The 22,790-nt window shown below is 41.2% G+C and overlaps 1 protein-coding gene and 1 long non-coding RNA gene across 7 annotated transcripts in view; one reads left to right on the top strand and one right to left on the bottom strand.

Annotated features, from left to right (window-relative positions):
* GALNTL6 (polypeptide N-acetylgalactosaminyltransferase like 6) overlaps positions 1 to 19,535 on the bottom strand; it is a 512,820-nt gene extending 493,285 nt beyond the window's left edge. For 3 of the 6 annotated variants that reach the window (XM_064510967.1, XM_064510971.1, XM_064510972.1), the window contains exon 1: positions 18,860 to 19,533. In XM_064510967.1, coding sequence (XP_064367037.1) covers positions 18,860 to 18,997 — 138 coding nt within the window. In that variant the 5' untranslated portion in view covers positions 18,998 to 19,533. Of the gene's footprint in view, positions 1 to 18,859 lie in introns of all 6 variants that reach the window. The other 3 variants (XM_064510969.1, XM_064510966.1, XM_064510968.1) reach the window with 3 other exon arrangements.
* A 346-nt stretch (positions 19,536 to 19,881) lies between these two features.
* LOC112997089 (uncharacterized) lies at positions 19,882 to 21,071 on the top strand. The gene is made up of 3 exons (XR_003262618.2): positions 19,882 to 20,203; positions 20,308 to 20,364; positions 20,822 to 21,071. It is a non-coding gene; the product is annotated as an uncharacterized LOC112997089 (long non-coding RNA).
* The last annotated feature ends 1,719 nt before the right edge of the window (positions 21,072 to 22,790 follow it).

The raw sequence follows: 22,790 nt of genomic DNA, 5'->3' as shown, positions 1-22,790 counted from the left end.
GCACCTCTTATTAGCCAGTGCTGGAGAGAAGATGATGAAATTGATATTAGAACTGATTTAACCAACCTCCTATGTTGTTAACACAGAGTGATTATTTCTTGTGGATAAAGTGAAAATCGTAAATAGTTACCATTTTAAAAAACAAAAGGTAAACAATGCTAAAAAAGGAGTTTGCCTTACAGGAGTAAGGCAAAAATTACCACTACCTAGTATTACCACTTAATTTTTTAATTAACCGCTATTTTTTTTAAATTTAACCACTAATAATGCTCAGATTTTTAAAATGACTCTTTTTATAAAACTTGCTTAGGAAGCTGTTGCTTCAGAAGAGTTTTAAGACACAGACACACAATGAAACTATCTGAAGAAGCTCAGTCAGATGAGGTACTATCAGACTTCAGCAGAGGTGCAACAGACCCCATAGAGGACCTTTTTTAATTGCAAACTTCATTTACTCTAGATCCTATTCCCCATTATTTAGTAACAGTCTTGTCTTTTTATGACAGCTCCCTGCTGATTGCATGTATAATTTATTACAACATCCCAAAAAAGTGTTTGATATCAGTTGCTTTTGCTGAAACAAAAATGACTCTCAGCTTATAACAGACCAGGTCTCAGACTAAAAAAAAAAATAAATTAAAAAAAAAATAAAATGATGGAACTGTGCCCCAGAATAAGTAAAAGCAAAAGCCCCAGTACTGCCAAAATACACTTGCATAGATGACCTAAAGCAGATGCAACCATCTTTGTCCGTAGTGACAATGAGTTCTTCTGGCGCATGTGAAAAACTGGAAAACTAGAATTTCCAGACGTCCATTCTGAAATACATTGCTCAGTTATGGTTTTAAGCAGCATCTTAATTGTTTACAATTCACTGTCTGGAAAGAAAAACAAATCATGTATTTGGACAGATCTTTCTCTGTGGGTTATGATATCACAAGCTCACTGGCCACTAGCTTGAGGAATGACATAACCCTATGGAATTTGGGCCCAAGGGAGGCATTTAAGTGAATATTAGTCATTTCTCAGACTCCCCCCCTTCCCCCCAAGCCAGAAGTGCAGGAACTGGAACAGAAAAATTCCAAGACAAACAGAAAAGCAGCCAAATTAGGACTGCCAGACCTTCACCTTGAAAAATACAAATCTGGTAAAGCATCACTGTTGAAAGCTGATACACTGTAGCCAGATTCCTCATCCTTGCTTCCACCCACAATTACTCTGCAGGAAGACTACACAGTAAATCTGGCAGTGAAGCTCAAATACGATACCTTCATTTCATGTGTATTTGGCTGTTTCAGAAAGATGAGGAAAATGGGGGAAATGGACAGTTTTGCATAATGGAAATAGCCGAGATTGTTTGCTTGGGGAACCTGGAAGACTTAATGTAATAGTGAAAAATATTTTGCTACGTCACTAATCTCGGTGGAAAATCTCTCTTGGTCTTCTCTGGCAGACAAATTTCTTCATTTGCTTCTCGAGGAGGGACAGCATAAGAATGAAGACATACAGTTGGTTTAAGATAATCACAACTACCTTATTCTAGGAAAAAGGGCACATAAGTGGCCAGTTCCCTGGAGCATCTACCAGAAAGCAAGAGAATCTGTGAGAAGCCATCATAAAATAAAGCACAGTAGTAACATTAGTCACAAAATAACTAACAGTAATCTGGTTCTTACATATCACTCTTTTCATCTGCAATTGAAAATTACTTTATGAAGGCAGTTTTTCTAGCCACATCTTACAAATAAGGGAAGCCATTCAGAGAGATGAAGCAATACACCGAACACCACAAACAGCACCATCGCGTGAACACAGCCTCCGGCACCAAGGAGCAAGCCACCGCCTGACCATTCACCAAACCAGGTAACACGAGACAAGTCAGATATTCAGGAAAGTGCCTGTGTCCTATGCTAACTTAGCTTCTCAGGAAGAATATTTCTTATTTTCATTTCAACACATTTAAACAAAGTGAAGGATTTACAGTTATTGTGTGCCTGTTTTTAGTCATTCAGCACTGCAGTTATACTCTTCCAGCACAGTCTACTGTTAATTTCTACACAAAATAACTATGAGGAAATATAGCACACTGAGATGCGTTGCGAAGCCCTGATTCCATACAATCTCTGTTTGAACGTTCTGTTGCACAATTGCTGGTTGACGCATTTTCTAAACTTTGAAATAAGCAGGGCTTTCCATATTAGACAATATTCTTCTTTGACAATAAATACAATATGAATGCAGTAATTGGCATGTTTCTACCTGTAGGCCATCTAGTCACATTATGAGAGAGGTTTGGTTCCCCCCCCCCGCCCTTTTTTAATCCCCCCCCCCCAAAATAAATCTAATGCTATAAAAATTACTCTTTTTCTATTTGAAACCCCAAAACATCCTTGTTTAGAGTTCAAATCAAATTCATAAACCAACAAGAGTTCATTCAAATTTTCTTTGGAAAATCCTATCCTGGAAACCACTTAGAAGAAAGTCTCCAATTTTGATACATACAAATTTTCTCCATGTGTGAGTTACACTAAATATCATATCTGAATTAAATTTAGAAATACAACTCACGAAGTAAACCACATGTAAACTATTGATCTTTATTTAATCAAAAAATTACATTCTTTAAGACTAACTTAGATTTACAATCAAATGCACTTTCATTTTTTCCCCTTATTTCAAAGCTACATATGTATTATTTCTAATAAATTACTGTGGTTTGTTTGTTTTTTTTTTTTAATGATACTCCAAGGTTCCGGGTTCACACTTTCCATTACATTTGCTTACGAAGTGCTAAATAAATTGCTGGCATTTAACATTAAGTATATCGGGTAAAAACATTGTATGTAGAACTATTAGCAACTATCAGTTGAAAACCACATTTTCTTAAGTCTCCATGAATATATCTTTACTGAGTAAGAAGCTTTTAAAAATATTTAGACTGTTAGATTAATGCTACTTGATCTTGTTTTTAAACCTGTAAGAGTCAACACATTAGTAAACTCTGAGGTTAACTGCCATACTAACTGATATTTTTTATTCACAGGAAAAGATAGAAAGTTAACAGTGGTTGAAACCTCTCCTTCAGCCATTGCTTCAAAATATCACTTGCAAGGATAAGAAAAGGGTTTTGGATTGACCCTTTCCAAGCCTTGGCCTCCTGAGAGATTTTCTGCAGATGACTGTGATGGTGCCTAGGGTTTGGTAATAGCTGTTATTGCTGGTGTACTTCATTGTGTACATCAGTTATCAAAATGTATTTTGAAAACAGTGGGGAGAACGAAGATTTGAGAGGTTGCTTGGAGCACAAAAGAAGATGGGAAAGGAGGCACAAAGGTTAACACTGGAAACAAGTCAAAAGAAACTGCCTGACAGATGGTATCTTAGGAAGGAAAAACTCTATGGTAAGATTCAGATATGAAAGAGAAATTCAGTCCAGATGGTGACTGACAGCACTGATTACAAAACTCAGTTCCCATTGAAGGCAACAGGAGCTTTACTCCAGTAAAAAGAATAATGGTACTTAAGACTATTTTTGAAAATCCTGTTGTCTTTTCTTGCTAAGAAAGCACTAAAAAGCACTTGTGCGATTGTAAAATTCAAGCCCTGAAGCTTGGTCAGCAGTATAGTTGACAATAGCACGTTGCAACTCATATATATAAGCTAGCACCAAGAGCATATATGTATTTAGGAAAGAGAAGTGCAACAACTTTTACACCACAAAAGCTGTGCTGTTCCAGTGCAGGACCAGGTTATTAGCAAATGAGCATTCAAAACTAAGTTTTAAGAGAGTTCTTTGGAAACCACCTTTTCCATCTTAGATGTACTGCTTTGCATTAGCAACTTCACATTATGTTATTCACAGAAAATAATTAAAAAAAAAAAAAAGTTGCTTTTATCTTCACCAGTTACTGTCAGCAAACTTTTAAGTGGTATTCTGGTAAGCAACCGGCAAATCCCTGAATAGCACAGCCTATAGAATTCTAATGAAGGAGGCTTCCTGTTAGTAACCGCTACTTAAGGGGAAAAAAGGATTTTTCTCTTTATTCTTAGCCAGGTAAGCTACACATTCCAGTGGCAGATTCTGTTCATACTGAAATTCAAAATATATCCTTGATATCAAAACAGAGTTCAATACCAGGAAAATGTGAACAATGTGGAAATAGCAGAACACCATATTCATATCTATACATACTCAAGAGTCCAAGTTATAGATGAATGAATGTACAATTCCGCAGATATCCTACAGAGTAATTTAAATATTTTCAGACTATAACCTCACCTTTATATGCCATCTGTTGATGTAGACAAGTACTCCCCTGCAGTAAAGTGCACACACGCACATACTCACACATCCACAGAGAAAGAAGCCCAAACTCCCCCCATCTGTTTCAAATGTACTTTTCTGATACAGCACGGTATCTGACTTAAGATGGTCCTTTGGCAAATTTATCTCATTCAACATGTCTGCTTTATTCTGGGATAGAAAAGTTTAACACCACTTAAGACAAAAAGTGGCAGGAAAATTAAAAGCACACTAAATACGCAGAAAGTTCTGGGAAGCTATCGTTAGCACCCAACAAAGCAAGAAGACGACGGGGATCAGTGCCCTTAAAAGGGCCAACTGAATTGTGAAGCTTTAAAATGTGTCTTTGAAAGTCTCTCTCAATGCACCAGGAGACGCATTTGTAATAGGACGATGAACACTGTCACGGTTACACGCAGTCTAATGCTCTTGCTTTCTTGGTATGCCACGCCTCAAGTTCACTGAGGAGCTGCAACACTGGACCTGGCATTTCTTATTCTTTCTGGCTTACCAGAATATTCTCAAGCATTCAGTAATTCATTCAAAACCTGCTCATGTTCCACAGCTTGATTTTCTATCAGTAGCTGTGGATGACTTTAAGTCACATGTTTGCTTGTTTGTTAAAGAATGGCTTTTACAGAGTCATACAGAAAGGTCCGTCTAGCCAACTATCTGTTCCTGACAGTGATCAACAGAAAATCCTAAGGAAGATATAAAAACACGGCAAACAAACCACATCACTTCCCTACAATACCCTTCCAGCCTCCAGCATCTTGTGGTTCAAGGACCTTGCAAGCCAGAGGTGGTGTCTTTAGCCGTAATGGATATCACTTCCATGAATAAATTCAATCATTTCCTGAAGCCATATAAGCTTTTAACATCTACAATCCCTGATACAAAAAAGCTCCACAGCTTAATAACCTATTGTATGAGGACCTGCACCTGTTGTTTGTTTTGAACCTGGCACAGCATTTAATTTGATGCCACTATACCTACTGAGAGTGAATAAAGTGATCCCTGTATATCTTTTTCATGCTACTCTGTTTTAAGATACCTCTGTCCTATTTCTCCTCAGTCCTCTCTTCTCATCAGTCAGTTTTAACAATGAAGCATTTACATAATTTAGTCACCCTTGATAGGTATCTTTTCCATGCCATCTTTGATGATTATGAATGCACAAGAATTGCATACAGTATTTGAGAGTGCAAAATGAATTTACACAGTAGTCATAACAATGTTATTTTTATTAAAATGTTAACTTCTGTTTCAAAGAGGATAATAAAAGCAACAAGAGCTCCTTCATGAATAGCAATTACTATCTCAAAAGTTATTGTAAGGGCATATAAAGCTAGGATTATTTACTTCCCCATATACATTACTTTATATTTAACCTACATTTTACTTCAGAGTGCTACATGAAGGAAGACAGATTATGTGGAAGGATGGTTAGCTATAGCAGTAAAATTATGTCTGTATCCTAGTCAAAATTTCCAATTTTATTTTCTGTCTTCCACACTGTATAAGTTATGTCCATTATAATGAATCTTCCAAACAGTGGCTATTGATCCCACATATCCTTTGTTTATCCATCCGTTTCTGTGGCATACCTTATTTTAGTTTCCAAGCAGCTTGGATGCACCTCAGACTCATAACAACCCCAAAACATAAAACATAACCATTTTCCTTCCAACCATTCTTCTGAACCAATTAGGATGCATCTTTCTGGTTTTCTTTTATACTTTTTTCCCTGCTAAGCACCTGGATGCCCAAGATCTCTGCTGATCTCTTGTGCCTCTCGATCACGGTCCAATTACTGTTCTCCTACAAAAGGAAGGAGTCTTCATTTTAACCACCTGTTTTATCCTTCTTTATAGTTAAAAGACCTCTAAATGTTGTTCTAGTGAGGTGCATGTTCTGTTTCTTTTACGCAAATCTCTCCTAGTTCAGTATAGGAGTACTTCTGCAGCCATGACAGGAGCAAGTCTCAAATTCCTCTTCCAGAAGAGGAGCTGAACAAAAAAACCCACAACCATAACCCGCACTTACTGGTGGAACTTAATGAGTTATTCAAGCTTTCAAAGAACTGTTGAATTTGTAAAGTCCAATGTCTCTGAAGGACAGGCAATGCCAGTTTTATTGAGACAAGATTACATGATTAAGTTTTCTTACTGAGTCAATTTTTTTTCAGCATAAGCTGCCAACTAATAATAGAATCTGGTGGAAAAAATACAGTATTGAAAATCCAACCAAGTTGAAACATGGAGATACAACCAGGATGTGAAAAAAATGCATCTCAGTATCCACTGCTATTCCTTCCCCTTTGACATCCTCTGCAAAGCCTACACCTAGCTACCCACATTAAAAACACCAAGAAAGGTCACAAAGCGAAATAAGGAAGTCCCACTCAGAATCTCCCCTTGGTTTTGGTAGGAGCTCAAAGAGCATCACCAAGCTACAGTTTTCACACCAAAACATCCTGAACTACTCAATCCTTCCAATAGCCATGCTGCAAAGGAAGAGAGAGATTGTTATTTCCAAGCATAGCAGTAGCAGCATGAGCCTATTGAGCTGGGGGGAGGAATACAGAAGGGGAAATCTCAATGATATCTACCATACCTTAAAAGCTGCACCTCAGTAAGATTTCCCTTTATATCAGAAAGACAACTTTGCCTTCTCAGAGCATTAGTACAAAAGGATGACCACACATACAACAGAGGAAAACAGAATTGTAGAGTCTGCTCTTGGGCAGAGGCTTTGGTTTGCTATACAGAAATACGAAATATGCTTTATTCACACATTTTCAATTCTCTACAACATTAAAAGCCCACAGGTCATGTTTGTACAATGCAGTTAACATAAAGCTAAGAGCTTACTGCAATCAAAATAAAATATTCCTCACTGGCATTACTTCAATAATTGACCTAGCCTGGGGTCATTTTAAAACTGTTTAAATGCATCATTAATCCAGGTTATTCCAAAGCAACTTTACTAATATGCTGTAATAAATTACAAGAGAGAAGTGAGATCGCAGTTAGCATGCATTTTTAAAAAGTCATAATACAATAGCAATATACATCAGAGATACAAATTAGAGACCATAAGAGAGAAGGCATTAGAAACATGATAGCAACATGACTTAGAAGCACCACAAATGCAGCCCACAGAATATATTTCCCTTATGATTCACATGACTGTATATTTTCCTTTCTTTCATGTTTCCTTCCTGCCACCTCCATCCTAAAACTCTGTCGGCTTCTCTTTCTCTAGTATCATTAAGAGAGTAGCTGGTCTCTCTAACAACCAGACCAGTAAATCGGAGGTTAATCTGTAATATGAAAAAGGTTTCTAAGGTCAGTCGTTTGATGTTTTAAGATCATACACATCAGGAGTAAAGCAGGTCAGCAAAGCATCTTACAAAGACAGCAGTTTGGGGCAAGTGTTTTGTGATCAAGCTTGTGTATGGTCTCCTACTGTAAAGTATATAGGAGTCCATTGTCTAAGAAGGAAAAAAACTAACAGGGAAGATTGGAAAGAATCAGGAGCACAAGTGAAATGAGCCAACATCTCTATTGCCTGCATATTACTAGACTCAGAAGCAGAAGGGGAAAAAAAGGTTCGGTAGACCCTCCAAAGTAACCACTGTTCAAAAACTGTATATAAAGCCAGCCCATATACAATCTGTGCATAAGTAGGGAGGGGAGACAAACCAAAAATCCACGTTTATTAAAAAAAATGGAAAATGTCAAAGACACTATAGACTGTACTAAAATAATATACACCCTCCTATGTATTTGCACAGTATCTTTCACAAAATTGTTCCATTCCTTATAGAATTTCTACGTTAGGAAAAATAAAATCCCTCTCCCTGTACGAAACAAAGATCGTATCCTCACCTCCTTCTGCCCATAAGCAATGGCACATGCATATATATATATATATATATATGTCACCAAAGCCCACACTGACAATCATTTCCGTAGAATCTATTCTACTAGTAATTCTTTTAAAATACCTTCAGGAAGAACCTCAGCTCAGTTTTAGTTAGGTTTCAAACTAAATTCAGTAAGCTTTGACTGTCATAAATCACCACACAAGTATTACTAAAGCACAAGAAAAAAAAACAAGTTTAAGACCTCTTCGGTCTGACCAGGTTACAACACACACAGGCAGCAAAGTTCACGTCATGAGCTTGATTTTCCGTGTTAATTTGTCATACACATCCATTACAGATGCAGAAGCAGGCTGCTGCTTAGCATGATGCCATCTCCATTTCTCTTCTCCCAATACCAAATACAATTTTTCCTTATTGCTTTTGAAAGAGACATCTGTTGTGTGTCTTGAGCATTTGAAGAAAAATGTCTATCTCATTTCTTCATATTGAGCTTTTTTCAATAAAAACACTCTTGTCTCTAGTGACTGCACTGTTAGTCTGCACGGGGTCAGAATCCTCATGTGGCAGCCTGAATTTCTTAGTACTAATTTGCTGAGATACCACCTGTTTTACAAAGACAGTCTCACATTAATAGCAACTCCTTGTAAACCAGTTTCTCTCTCTTCATGCTTTGTGTATTGATGGTTTAGACAATAGCTTGGCATTTTTTAAGGCTCTTGATTTCAAATGCTTCCTCTCCTCATGAAGTGTTAGGGTGCATTCAGGATGGGGAGGGCTCAGACACAGGAGTGGAGTATGCTTTCATTCAGATTTATTTCCCAACCTTCTGCAGCTTTGCTGCTTTACCTAAAGTAGCTCCAGAAGTTCCCTGTCCTTCTCCGCAGCCATTGCTGCACACACAGCTTGTTTGTTTGCAGTATATAAGATTCCAGCTCTCATTTTTATTTTTAAATTCCTTTAGTATAGGCAGCTGGTGGAGATTATCAGAGCTACACTTTCATGCTAGCAAAGCACAGGCTAATATACATGCTTTGGGTGTAATTTTATTTGGCTTGTATCTCTTAAATGGATTACTAAAGGGAACAGGGGGAGATAAACCACCCTCCTCTTATCCCACTATACGGATCAGAAAGCAAGATCGTTCAACATAAAATCTGACCATCATTAGTCAGAGCGTGTCCATCTACTTGGAGAAATCTTCACCACTTCGCTATCACTGGGAATTATGTCAAGGATATCCATATACTGAAAAAGATTTAATCTGATGTGAAACACAGGTTAAAGAAATGCTGCTGGAGTATTTTGCTCTGAGGCTTTTGCATGCCATTTTTTGAGGTTTCTGATCATTTTTACAGCCATCCCAAGTACTTTTTATGTCTGTTTACTCTGCGTCTCAAACCATTTTGTAATTTTAGCGTAGCATTCTCTTCTTAATGTCATAAAAGTTCTGGATTTTACATTTTTATATTGGTGTTATAATTGCAAAATTTGATCGGCAATTTGACTGTCACTTTAGTTTATATTGAGTCATTCTGGAAAAACAACATCCGTTCAAGCCTGTCATTCATTTTGTATCCATATCAAAGGCAACTTAAAATGTAGTCATTTATCTGAAAAATAGCAATATATTTCTTGTAGGATGGCATTAATGTGCCTTTTTCATGTATTCTCCATGCTAATGTGAAACTACCACTCTGTAGAAAAGCAATCTAAACCTATTCCATGATTCAAGGAATCCAATATGATACTTTACCCAGCAATCAAATGAGATATCAAAAACATTAAAAAACTGAAGTTTTCCCCACAAACAAACAAAAAGGAGAGAGCAAGAGACAGAGGTATGCCATTATGTTCAAAATAAGAGAGGTCTTTCCCCATTAAAGGGCCACAGTAGATATTTTGCCTCTATCATATAGAAAAATTCCATGAATAAACAATTGCATTAAACCATGGATTATATTCTGTGTTGAACAGACGATTCGGAGCAAGTGAACCAGTGAAGAATACTATTTCAGCACAAAACCAGGTGCAACTTACAGTTTCTTCTCAAGTGTTTTAGCTCTGGCTAATTACTGCTGCATCTTTGCAGGCCTCGCCAGGGACGGGCAAAGTTTTGCCAAAGGTACAGTTAATCTGTGCAGAGGAGAGACCTCCATGGCCAATATCTGTTGGAACTAATCCTTGCAGGAAGGTACATCACAGACCTTTCAAATGCATATGCACTTCTTCGACCTTGCCTTCTCTGGTATAACCACATCAAGCTACAGCTGCATTAACCAAATGTTACATTACACGCACAACTTTTGGCGCAGGGATGGGACAACAGAGCAGAAAGACAAACTGCCTGTGACAGACAACTATGTTATCTAATGTAAAACTGGGAGGCTTTATCACAGTGAGGCAAAAACATATGGAATAAAACACTCATTTCACAGTATGAGAAGAATACATGTGCAATGCTCCTATTTCCCAGACATTCCCATTAGGCTCTGAACAGAGACACAGGGAGCCCTTTCTCTTCTCCTACCTTCATCAATATATAGAATTAGTCACAGTTTGACTACAAAATGTTCTTGCTTGCTCTAAACATTTGTTTACATGCTCCCTGGACTTCATTTATAGAACTCTATTTTCTGAGAGGAACGAGAAGTAAACAGGTTAAGATTTTCTAAACAAACTCATTTGTTATTCTACTTCTATTTTAACTACAAGTGTGAAAAATTATGCTTCTTTAAGCAAATGAACACCTTAAGTTAGTCTGATAAATCTACACTTACACACTTCAGTGAGCAATCCCATTTCTAAAGCATCCTATATTAACATTGCTGTCCTGAACAAATTCTAGTTCAAATAATTACTCTGCCTAGCTAAATCTCTTAGCAGGATCACATTCTGTCCTAAACTGTTGCATAGCACAGAAGTAAACTGTTAAATTGTCATTGAACTTTAGCACAGACTCAGTGCTTGTCAGTGATCAATGAAACGCTTAAGCTATATGGGCCAGATTTTTTGGTCTATTATGTAGAATTTGCACTGTAAATCTGGCATTTAAAAAAATAAAATAAAAGCAATTGGCAATTGCAGGAAAACGCAGTGTGTGTGGCAGCTCTTAGGTGGCATAAATCTGACAGAAGTTTCAGGGCACTACACGTTTGCTACAGCTCCAGGCACTGCCACTCTCGAAAAGGTTTGTTGCTACAGCTCTCTCAGGGGTTACTGTTCACACAGCTTCAGAGGTCTCTGGAGAAGACTTGTGAATATTCCTCAGCTACTGCAGGGAGCAGTCCGGCAGATAAGCCTAAACCGTTGTGGAGGTGGTTTCAGATGATCCGACAAAGCATCTGTCAAATGCTGTTCTGTCCTGTCATCAGAAATTTGGCTGAATATTTCAGGCACTGGATGCTGGCCAACAGCTGGAGGTGAGGGGGCACAAGGGGATGCTGTGGTTCTCTGTTAAATCCACGGGTGGCTGGATGAAAGCCCTCATACTTCAGCTAACCACTGCTCCCCCAAAGCGAGGGCAGAGGTCTTCTGTAAATAGGGTTTGACCAGGAAAAACAGGAGATAGGAAATTCCCTCAATAAGACGTGCTAAGAAATCATAAAATGGCAGCCTAAAATAGCATTGTACCTCAAACAGGAACCCAGGAAGGCACAAACACCTCCAGAAAAGAGTGGGACACGGTAGCCTCTGTATTTCCAAATCAGTTGCACATACACCTCAGCCCTCTTAATATATTGCTATTGGTTTGGTGATTAAACAGGTGACTTGATCCATCAGCTGCTTGCATAGATTTTCAGGCATATGCCTTCTCCCCTATACAGAAAGCCACATAAAATTTGATTTGAAATGTTTGGAAATGAACTGGAAAGAGAGAAGCAGGACACCCCATTAAATTCCTGGAGTAGATTTTGCTCCTCTCCTCCTCCCACGATACAAGCTTCACCTCGTGAGCAAACCTCCTCAGATCTCTTCCAGAGGGTTTTGCGTACAGCAGAGGGAAGGAATTTCTCCACAAAAGGCATATCTGGAGGAACATGCTGCAGGCCAGCCCCTCACCCACTAAAACACCTCCAAATGTGGCAACTCTAGAAGCAAAATAATTTGTTTGAAAGTAATGAATCGCAATAGGCTTTGACTTTACAAGCCAGTTTTCAGTGAAATTCTCAGAGAGCATTTGGCACAGCAGATTGACAACTCCTAGTAGGTGGCCTTTCCATGTTTTAAAGAAACATTAAAAAGCTGGAATTGCTATTTCTTTCACTCAGCCTAACTTGATCTCTTGATTGTGAGGAACATTTATGATAGATGTAGGGTTTTCAGCTGGGGATTCTGGGAATCTCTGAATTGTCAACCTCTGAAGTTATTTATTTTCAGGGAAGTCTGCCTTATTTAAAGCAACCAAACACATCTGCTCCTGGCCCTCATCCACCAAAACAGTTAGTATACACTCAATTTTGCTGAAGTCAATTGCTATAAATGCGTGCATCAGTGTTTTGCTAGATGAAGGCCATAAGTTACCTGTTTGAGCCTTCAAAAAAAAAAAAAAGTGTTTTTAAAAAGTGTTAGCTGAACTGCTCTTTTTTCTTTACGTGAACAGACACCCACCTTAACACATAGGCTGCATCTCCACTGAATGGCACACAGAGTGGCAAAGCGCAGCCCAGCTCCCAGCAGGAAGGCACCTAGGGCATGCTGAGGTTCCACTGACCCAAACGCAAGAGCTTCATTCCCAGCATGGGGAGATGAGGAGCTCTAGGAAATAAGAGAGCGTGGGGGAAATATGCTTACATCATGTCCCAGTGAGGGGATGAAACACAGCTTGGGTGTAATCAGAGATTATTCCTGCATCCCACTGTTTAGGTAAGGCCACATAGTCCCACTGATGTCAGCGTTTTTGCTGTAGGTCTGGGTGCTTGGAGATGCTTTGGATCTTATGCTTTGATTTGGATTAATCTGAAATGACTGGGCTTAAAAAACAAAAAGCAACTACAAACAATAATATTTGCAGAAATGCATCACAAACCCAGAGTTAAATGGAAAGAAAACTAAATATAGAAAATAGTCCATTTTATCCTGCAAGATATACTCTGTTTAGTAAAATTCCTGAAAATTGATAGGTATTAAATTAACCACAGGAGGGCTCCCTCTGGTATACTGAACACAACAGAAACAGACTGTTAATGGCCCAAAATAATATTGTATCTTAAAAGTGACAAAGGTTTCAGACTTCAAATGATATTTTCCTCAGTAGTCTTCAATATATACAGGGGAATAAAATTATACATGCACAATTCAGATAAAGAAATGAATTACATAAGTGTTAACTATATGACTGTTTGCCGTTTAACGTGGCAAATGCCGACTGCCAACGCGCTGCGTGCTGAGACGCGAAGCTCCGTGTTGCGATGCCGTATGCAGGGCCCCCCCGAGCTGCATGCACTCAGACACGCTGGCACGGCAATTAAGGGAGCTGTAAAATGAAACAGGACTGAACACACACTGGGTCCTAGCTACTACTCTCGGGAAAGAAACAACAACTTGCTCCCAACAGCACATGGCGAGAAACCTGAGCCTACAGGTTTCACTTCATCAGTGGGTTTTTTTTTTTTATGGTCAGCCACGTGCTCTCCCAAAATAGGAAAAATTAAAGTCAGCAGAAGTCAGGCAGCTACCTTCGTAGGCTTGGGGCTATTTATCACTCTACTTTATTTACTTGCTCCTCTGTTAACAAAGGGAAGCAGAACGTTCCTATCTCACAAGTTTATTGTGAAAATAAATACATAAGTAACTGAGAAAGTGTACGTAAGTACATAAGTAGCTGACAGCGATCAGGCAGTTATCATAGGAATCAGGCATCTATTTGTGTCCCAACCAAACCATATTCAGTACAACTTTCCACAGCTGTTGAAATCAACTGGTACAGCTAGGGAAACACAGCTAATTGAAGAAAAAAAAAAAAAAAAAAAAAAAAAAAAGACTCATTCTTAAAATGGAGCTTTTAAACATGCAGCTTCAGAAATAGAAATCACAAATCCAAGCTATGCACTTAACTTCCATCAGTAAATAGAGTTAACCATCCTGCAACAATTTTTGCTATCAGAACCTGTTTGATAAACAATAGGAAATGTTGCAAGTTTGAAATTTTACCCCTTCCATGGCCTTGAGAAACTAATGACCCTATGCAAGGGAGATTTCAGCCTGAAACTGCTTCCAAGGCTCAAAAGCCAAAGTTAGCGGTTTTACAACCACCAGACTTGGAAGATGTATTTCCTGCCAGTTTGTCGATTACAAAACATGCCCAGGATCTGCAAGCAGCAAGTTCTACTACTTCTATATACTGAGGAGTTCAGTTACATCCGCATCTCTCATACCCCAAGAGAAAGATCTGATCTGAACAGGGTAACTAGGCAGAAATACAGGAATCACAGGATGAGGGAAAGCAAATATGACCAACTCTTTATCCCACTGAAGAAAGCTTTCCCCAGGCAGCATGCCTGCATTTGGGTCCTTGCTCCAGGCACCACGTACATGCTGGAATAAGAAGTGCAAACACCACTGAGAGAGGGAACTGCAGCTCAGAGCTGCTCCCCGAGGAGTACCCGCATTACCAGATTAAAGCAGCGTGGATTATTTTGGATTATTCCCTCCAAGAAAGATGTTCCTTTTGCTTGCATCAAAGTGTAAGTAAAAGGAACTAAGACATCTACCTTCTTTCCTTAATTTACACATCGTAAACCATTTCAGTAATGCACTTACGCATAAATATTACAGAAAAGATAAAGAGCATCTGCAACTAAGAGACATTGCTGTTCCAATCTAATATTAAGTGAGGAGATTTGACACCAAAAAGCAGGGAGAGGACAACTGAATGAAAAAAGTATCTAATGAAACAGAAATGTATCAGGGGTTGTTTCACTGGACTGCCCTCCTCTTTCAGCCGATGACACTGGCATCCCACAAAAACAGGAAGAAACATCTCTCAATACTTTTCGCCCATTTTTTTTCCCTGTTCACACTGAATAGGAAAGCTGTAGCAGGAAATTTGATTCTGTTACATGGAATCATTTTTCATATATTAAAACTGTATAAAAAGACAAGGACAATAGACAAGCCTTATTATAGCCAAATAAAGTAGTGCTATCTTTAGATAGCACTCGATAGCATCAGAGTAAGCAGCTTCAGGCTAGGACTACATCCTACTGGTCACAGTGCATTGTTGCTTGTTCCTACAGCGAACAAAATAGAAATTAAAAGCTGTATCAGTGTAACTTAATACCCAAACTTCCTGCCTTGGGATAGTGTCAGAAGAAGAGATCAGACATGATGCTTAAAGTCATAAACATGACTATTTCAGTAACAATATGTATTACCGATGACAAAAAAAATACAAAGAAAAACAATCCTATTCAATTTATCTCACTTCAATACTATATCAAAGACGACTGATTTAGAGAGAATTAAAACAGAAATTGGCTTTTCCCACACACGCAGACTCACAGCATTTCACACCTACTGCTTTACTGTCAAAATGTATTTTAAAGTGTGTTGCTACATGTAACTCAGAATCTGAGTCTCTGTAACTTCACCTTTTAAATCCTGCCATAAACCAAAAGTAAGTAACAATCTGCAAAATATAAACATCAAGCTATTATGAGGTAAGTAACCACCTTAGAAAAATATGGTAGCTAAGAAAAGTAAGTTTGTGTAAAACAGAGGTTAATAATGCATAGAGATTTAATGTACAGTGACCAAAATCATTAATGTTGTCTGAAATCAGTGTTGCCAAAACCATTTTATATCTTTTAACCTAAGGAAGAGCTTCTGTGCTCAGAAACCAGTAGGCAGAACTTGCACGATGACAAAAAATACTCTTATGTAACTTATTGCAGCACTATTTCAAAGAAAAAACATCAACTTATTTTGCTATATTAGAATCTGTAGGTAATGTTAAAGAGCACAACCACCTTCTTCCGGGCTCCTGGAGTCACACGATACCCAGGGGACACCGTTTTACACATGGACACAAAGGGACCACTTTGGCCATGCGGACTGCTTTCGAATCGCTTCTCTGCTTATTGCTGTCAGGATGTCAAAGCCTCGGTCAGCTTGCTGTCACTCCCTCCCTCCCTCCCGTGCCATTGCCGGCCACTCAGGTGGCCAGAGCAGCTGGCAAACACTCGTTCAGCAAGTTTGGGGATGTCTGCTTTAGCAATGCATTTGGAAGTTTAATTTTCTACTAGTGAAAAATATCAGAATTTCACCAGGCTGCCTCCTCAAAAAGCAGCTGACAATTAACAGCACTAGCCTAAGTGCTATTAAAAGGAGATGGCATGTTACTCAGTATTAGCGCCAATGTCAGAATGCCAAGGAACACATTTTACCCATGTGAGCAAAAGCGATTCAGCCTATGGCTATCACATCCAAGTCATCTCTGCCCTTCTTCCATGACCATGGCATATCCTAACAACCTTGACTGTACATCACTGTCATGTTCTAGCCCTACATACACACCTACGTACCCTACCACAAAGTACATGCCAACAAACTTTGGTCATATATTCTTGAGTAGGCTTGACCTTTAAATCTGTGTTAAGTCACACTAATTATTGGGTAATTTAACATCTCAAAGGCAAAGCAAGAATTTCAATGCTACATGAAGTCATTCGTCTCCTGCTAACTTAATAGGGAAAAAAAACATTTTATTATTTCTAACGTAAACTTCTCTCTCTGGTATTACCTCATTTCTAGTGTAATCTCAGGGGAGTACATGGACCTTCTTCTTACAATTGCTTTTTTTAAAATTTAAACTGGTTGAACTATGGGACTGGAAACATGCATTTCAACTCTTGTTCCTTGTATGCACTTTGGGCTATAACATATACATCAGAAGACACAGGTATTGTAAATACATTACTCACTCCTACTTCAACTGGTTATCCTCATTGAGTATGACATTTCCATCAGGACTTCAAGTCTGACAGCGATATTGGAATTACATTAGAGTCGGCTATAAGGTTCAAAGTTTCATGCCTAGTTTATTGTTTCTTTGTTAAACAGTTGCATTTCTTTCCAATTTGCATTCAGGAGGTGGGGGAAAAAAGACAAAAAAAAAAAAGAAAAGAAAAGAAAAGAAAAGAAAGTAGCAAAAAGCCCCTGTCAGAAAACTTTGGAATTTAAAATTTGCTGATGTCTCACTAGCAGGGCTTACCAGCCCTTCATGTATGTTCAGCTGCTGATCTCTGAGGCTGAGAGTCTTTTCTTCCATGGTTTTCTCCAGCACGTTTGTTTTACTTTTCTTCCCTCTGATTGCTAACCAGTCATGCTCTGCTTCAGGTGCAGTCTTGAAGTTCTATCTTACCTCACACCACATGTCTCCTAAAAAGCTAGAAACTGTTCTCATGTAACAAACATGGAAATCACTATTTGTCCCGAACACCTCAGCTTTCCTAAATCATGAAGTAAATTAGAAGCTCAAAGACTAACATATGCAGCTTGTAAACTAATGACAGACATTTATGATCACATTTAATTTTCTTTAGACAGAGATTACTTCCAAATAAAATCGAACACCTTACACCTACTGCATTTTAAAACCCTTGCAAAGATAAAGTAAGCTTCAAATTAAAATGCTGCCCTTAACTTCCTCCTAGAGTAACAAGGTATCTTCCATTCAGCATATTTCATAAACTAAACTTACAATATTAATATAGCTTTTCCATTGCAGAAGCTAGTTCTTAAAATTAGAGAATCAAATATGCCAGTGTTTAACTGAAGTGGGTGACTTGAATTCTTCCAGTATATGGAAGGCGCATTACATACATAGGTGATGACCCTTGAAGTTAAGGCTATTAATACACTAAAGTGACACATGATGCTGTCTCAAACTCTGTGCAATTGGCCAACAAGCTAAAAAAAATCCCATAATTTCTTACTAATAATCTATAAAATATTTATGCTATATTTAAACTGTAATGACAATTACAGTGTAGGAGTATAACACTGCTGAACAAAAATAGAAGCTTTTGGAAAATTATAGGCAGGGTTTTAAAGCACCGCATTATAATAGCTTCCTAAAACTAAACTTCATTTAATGAAGTTCTTACTGTGATTTATGAGCCATATGTAAAACGAGTGAGATGAAGAATAACTTAAGAAAAAGCAGCTTATGACAACTGCTGTTATTAATAATGGTGATTGAAGAGACTGTAAACTGGAAATATTTGAAAGTTCGTTGTGACACCAGTCTGACAAGCGGCTACACACGGCGTAGCTGTATCAGGTCACGTCAGCAACATTCAGAAGGAAAAAGAGACTGTCAGTCGCTTCTTTTGAGTTTTCAACAGACAGGCAGAGGGGGAAAAATGAAGGCAGTTAACTAGATGGATTACGAGCAGTTTTAGCGGATACACAGTCACACATCATTTCTGAAGGGCTGCAGACTGCACAGCAGACAGATAAAAGTTGCAGCAGCAACTCCACTTCCCCCGGGGGAACCGCGGACGCGGGAGCCCAGCACCCCCCGGGCGGCCGCCGGAGCGCGCAGCGCCCCGCACCTCCCCGATTCAGGGTCGGCCGCTGCCGCCGGCCGCCCCGACGCCCCCGGGGCCACCGCGGCCGCCCCAGCGCGCTCCCCCGGGCGCGGACGGGCCGCCGGCGCGTACCTGCTGCTCGCCGGGCTCCGCGGACTTCTCCAGGTGCTTATCCTTGTACAGGGACCAGAGGCCGACGTCGGGCAGGAAAATCAGCGCCGCGGTGAACAGCAGCGTCATTTGCAGGAACCGCTTCTGTTTCCTCTTCATGGCCAACGCCGGGCTGCCCTGGCGGCGGCGGCGGGCAGCTCCCCGGCGCGCCGGGGCCGCGGCCGCGGCCGCCTCCTCGCCTCCCGCTGCGCCCCGCCGGGGCCCGGCGCCGCGCACAAACTTCGCCCGCCTCACGGCCGCCCGCCCCGCGCCCGGGCGGGGCCGCCCCCCGCGGCGGCGGCGGAGGCGGCGGGGGCGGCGGCGGGGCCGGAGCTGGCGGCCGCTCCCCCGGGCCCGGCCCGGCGCTGCGCGGCGCCGCCGCTCATCGACCCACCTGCGCACAGGGCGGGGGCAAAAAAAAAGCAGGCAAAAAGATTTAAAAAATAAAAAATGTTAAAAAGCACCCGGTAAACACGACCGGCCCCACAGAGCTCCCGCCCCGCGGCGCCGGGGGCGGCGCGGACTCCCCGCCGAGCGGCCGCCGAGCGCTAGCGCTGCGCGGAGCCCGCCCGCGCCCGCCTCATGTCACCATGCTGCCCGGGCGGGGGCGGGGGCGCGGCATAGTGAGCTCATCGCGCGCAGTTTGCTACAGGGCGGCGAAAAGGAGAAGCGAAGCGCCGCGCGGCCGCGCTGCCCGCCGCGGGCAGGAGCGCGCGGGGGGGAGGCGGCGCCCCCGCCCCCCGCACGTGCGCGGCCGCGCCCGCTCCGCGCCCGGCGCTCGCTCATGGCCGGCTCCGCGCCCGCGGCTCCGTGCGGCGGCGGCGGCGGCGGCGGCGGCGGCGGCGGCGGCGGGGTGGGGGGGGGCCGGGGCCGGGGCCGGGGCCGGCGGTGCCCGCTCCGCCCCGAGACCCGCGCGCGGCCGCTTCCGCGCCCCCGGGCCCGCCCCGCGGCGGCCGGAGCCCCGCGCCCGGGCGGTGCCGGCGAGCAGCCCCCGCGCAAGCCGTCAGCCCTCCCTCTGCTTCGGGAGAGGCGCCAAGGGACGGAGATGGCACTTGCGGTGTCGCTTTACCCTCCGGTTTTCTGCCCTGTCCTGCCTGTTGGGTCAGACGCGGTTTGGGTCTGGTCGGAGCGGAGCTGCTCGCTGGGCTCCCTGAGCCGTTGTGCGCCTACCTTTTCTTCTCAAACTCCTCCAAGCATACAGAGAGGATACTTAGGTTACGTTTACCAGGACCTAGTGCCCTTTCAACTTCATCACAGAAAGCAGTGGGAAAATGCACATCACGCTTCCAGCATGAATGTGTCTAGAATACATATTGCAAAATAAAGGTATACTTCCTTTCTTTTTTTCCTTCTGTTGTGTATGTGAAAAGCCAACAACTCTGTTACAGTCCTTATTTCTATTAACGGCTAAAATATTCCTGAATGTCTAGGTCTAAATCCTGCAGTGAGAACCCTCTTCCTGTAATTGAAGTGCATCTCTACAAACGGTGAGAAAGTGGTGTTTTCCTTCTCATGGGTGATATTGGTCTCATCCATCTATAGAACTGTCTTGTGCAGAAGGCGTTTCCTACACATGCACAAGCTCGTAAAATAGGCAGTTTAGGGTTATTTTTAGGAAAGTAGATGGAGATAAAGGAAAGCTTGTGGGAGGAACAGAAGAGTTCTTCGCGCTGCAGGTGGGGTGGGAGGCAACAACATAACGCTCCTCCGGGAAAGGTAGGACTGCAAGGGGCCCCAAAGGCCGGCTCCTCGGTGGCCCTGCCCCCAGGCACCATCAGCGGTACCTATGTCAGCAGTACCTATGTCATTCCTGACAAGCGTTTGACCTGCTCGGAAGTCCTCCAGCAACAGCAGCTCTACAGCCTCCTCAAGCAATCTGTTCTGACTTGCAGCTAGAAACTTTTTGGTAATGTTTAACCTGAAGCTTCTTTGCTGTGATTTCAGGCAATTACATTATCCACCAAAGACACAGAAAAGCGAGTATTCCCTTCAGTCTCTACATACCTAAAGCCTGCTTTCATGTACTGTTCCATAACAACTGCTGGACAGCTCAGCAGCTGATGGTTCTTACTGCTTTCAGCAGGACTGTCTCCAGCTGCTTCATGTCTTTCTCCATGTGCAGTCTCCAAAGCTGGACACAGTACGCCACCTGGAACCTAGATAACTGTTTGTAAGAAAAGGATAATTGTCTATGTTTCATAACGCATCCCCTTTTTCATGCTTCCATCTGTAACGTATCGTTCAGTTGTAACAGCATTATGTTATTAAATAAAGACTAGTTTGTGATACACTTGAAGCTCTAGGTTTGGGTTTTGTTTTCTTTGAACAAAGTACCACCTCATTCATTGTTCCTATCTATATTCCTATAGCTGACTATTTCTCTCTGTTGCACTTTGTCCCTATTGAATGTCGTATTTTTTTCCAGAATATTTCTCCAGTTTGTCAAAATCACTTTGAATTTAAACCTACTTTCCACTGCCATATTCAAATTGACTAAGCATACTTTCTATTCCGTAATCCAGATTGCTAGCAAGAACTTTGGCAGATCAGATTCAGGACAGATCCTTGAGAGCTCTGCAAAATGTATCCTCCCACATTTGACAGTGAGCCATTGAGACTTTATTCTCTGTGTAGGCTTCCAGGCAATTTTGCACTCACCCCCCAATAGTTTTAAGACCTACATAACCTAATCATGCTTAGAAGAATATCACGTGCAAGGCTTTGCTCTGCTGTCTTAGTGACAAAGGAGATATTTGATTATTTTCTTTTCAGCCTTACCAGGCTACAGGGATGCGGTGGAACATTAACAAAAGGCCTGTGCAAGCAGTGATACTTTTTGACTGCAGCAGCTAACCAACAAGGTATCCAGTTCAATTGCAATTAAAAGTTATGGTTTTGTATTCATGAGGTGAATCCACCAAAGGATTAGAAGTATTTGCTAACCCAAAGAGCACTGATCTTTTTGCCAGTAATTCCACTTACTTTTTTTAGCTAATCATCCAAGGTAAGGAAACCTACCCCGTATGTAAAGGTCTTGATTCAGTTGCCTTTTTGTCTGACGGGATTCAACCTGGAAGTTCTTCCACTCAGTGACAGATTTGCAATAGCTTGAACCAGACTACGTATAGAAATGACTGTTATGAGCTCATAAAATAATTGTATGGAAAGAGTAGCACTGCAAGCAGGAAAGATTTAGGAGACGTTGCATTCTGGAATTCCACAGTGTGCTGGTAAAGTCCCTCTCTGGAGGTAGAAGATTGCATTCATTCTCAGGAGATGAAATTCAGTTTAGCTGCCTGAATCCTGAGCGTGATTTTGTCGAAAGGGCCATAGTCCACAACTGGCAAATTCAGGACTGGTTTGTAAAGAGTAAAGTCACATTTTTCAGTCAGTACATTTTTCATACAATCGCAAGCCACCCAGTCCTAATAAGAATTGCTGAATTTTAAGAAGCTAAGCTTGCTTAAAGGAAAAAAAAAAGCCCCGTTGCTGTGTGAGTTAAAAGCTGGAACCAAATATCAAGGCAGGGGGCAATAATGTTCTTTGCCCTAGAGGAACCAGTAGGAAAGCTGCAGAATATCCAGTTTCTTGAGTGGGAATAATTTCAACCCTTGAAGTATTTGCTATTTGAAATCTCAAGCCACACATGGAAAAGAATGAAAGAGGTGGATCATGAAACCATGCCCTAATTAAATGTATTGGGGACATATTTTCATCTCCCCTCCATCTAAGTCACAAATTCCACAAAGACTCCTGAGGCAACTTAGGACAAAAAAATCAGACCTGAGTGTAAAACATCCTAACAGGGATGAGAGCTACCTAGCGAGACCAGTACAAGAAGCTGTTCAACCACGCATTTGAAACATAGAAGCTGAGCTCAGACAGTCTGCATGGGAAATTTTTAAAGATCCAA

Source organism: Dromaius novaehollandiae, chromosome 4 (assembly GCF_036370855.1).
Source record: "Dromaius novaehollandiae isolate bDroNov1 chromosome 4, bDroNov1.hap1, whole genome shotgun sequence".
NCBI classification, from domain to species: Eukaryota; Metazoa; Chordata; class Aves; order Casuariiformes; family Dromaiidae; genus Dromaius; species Dromaius novaehollandiae.
The sequence above is the reverse complement of the archived record's forward strand: the minus strand, read 5'-3'. Positions and strand labels throughout refer to the sequence as shown.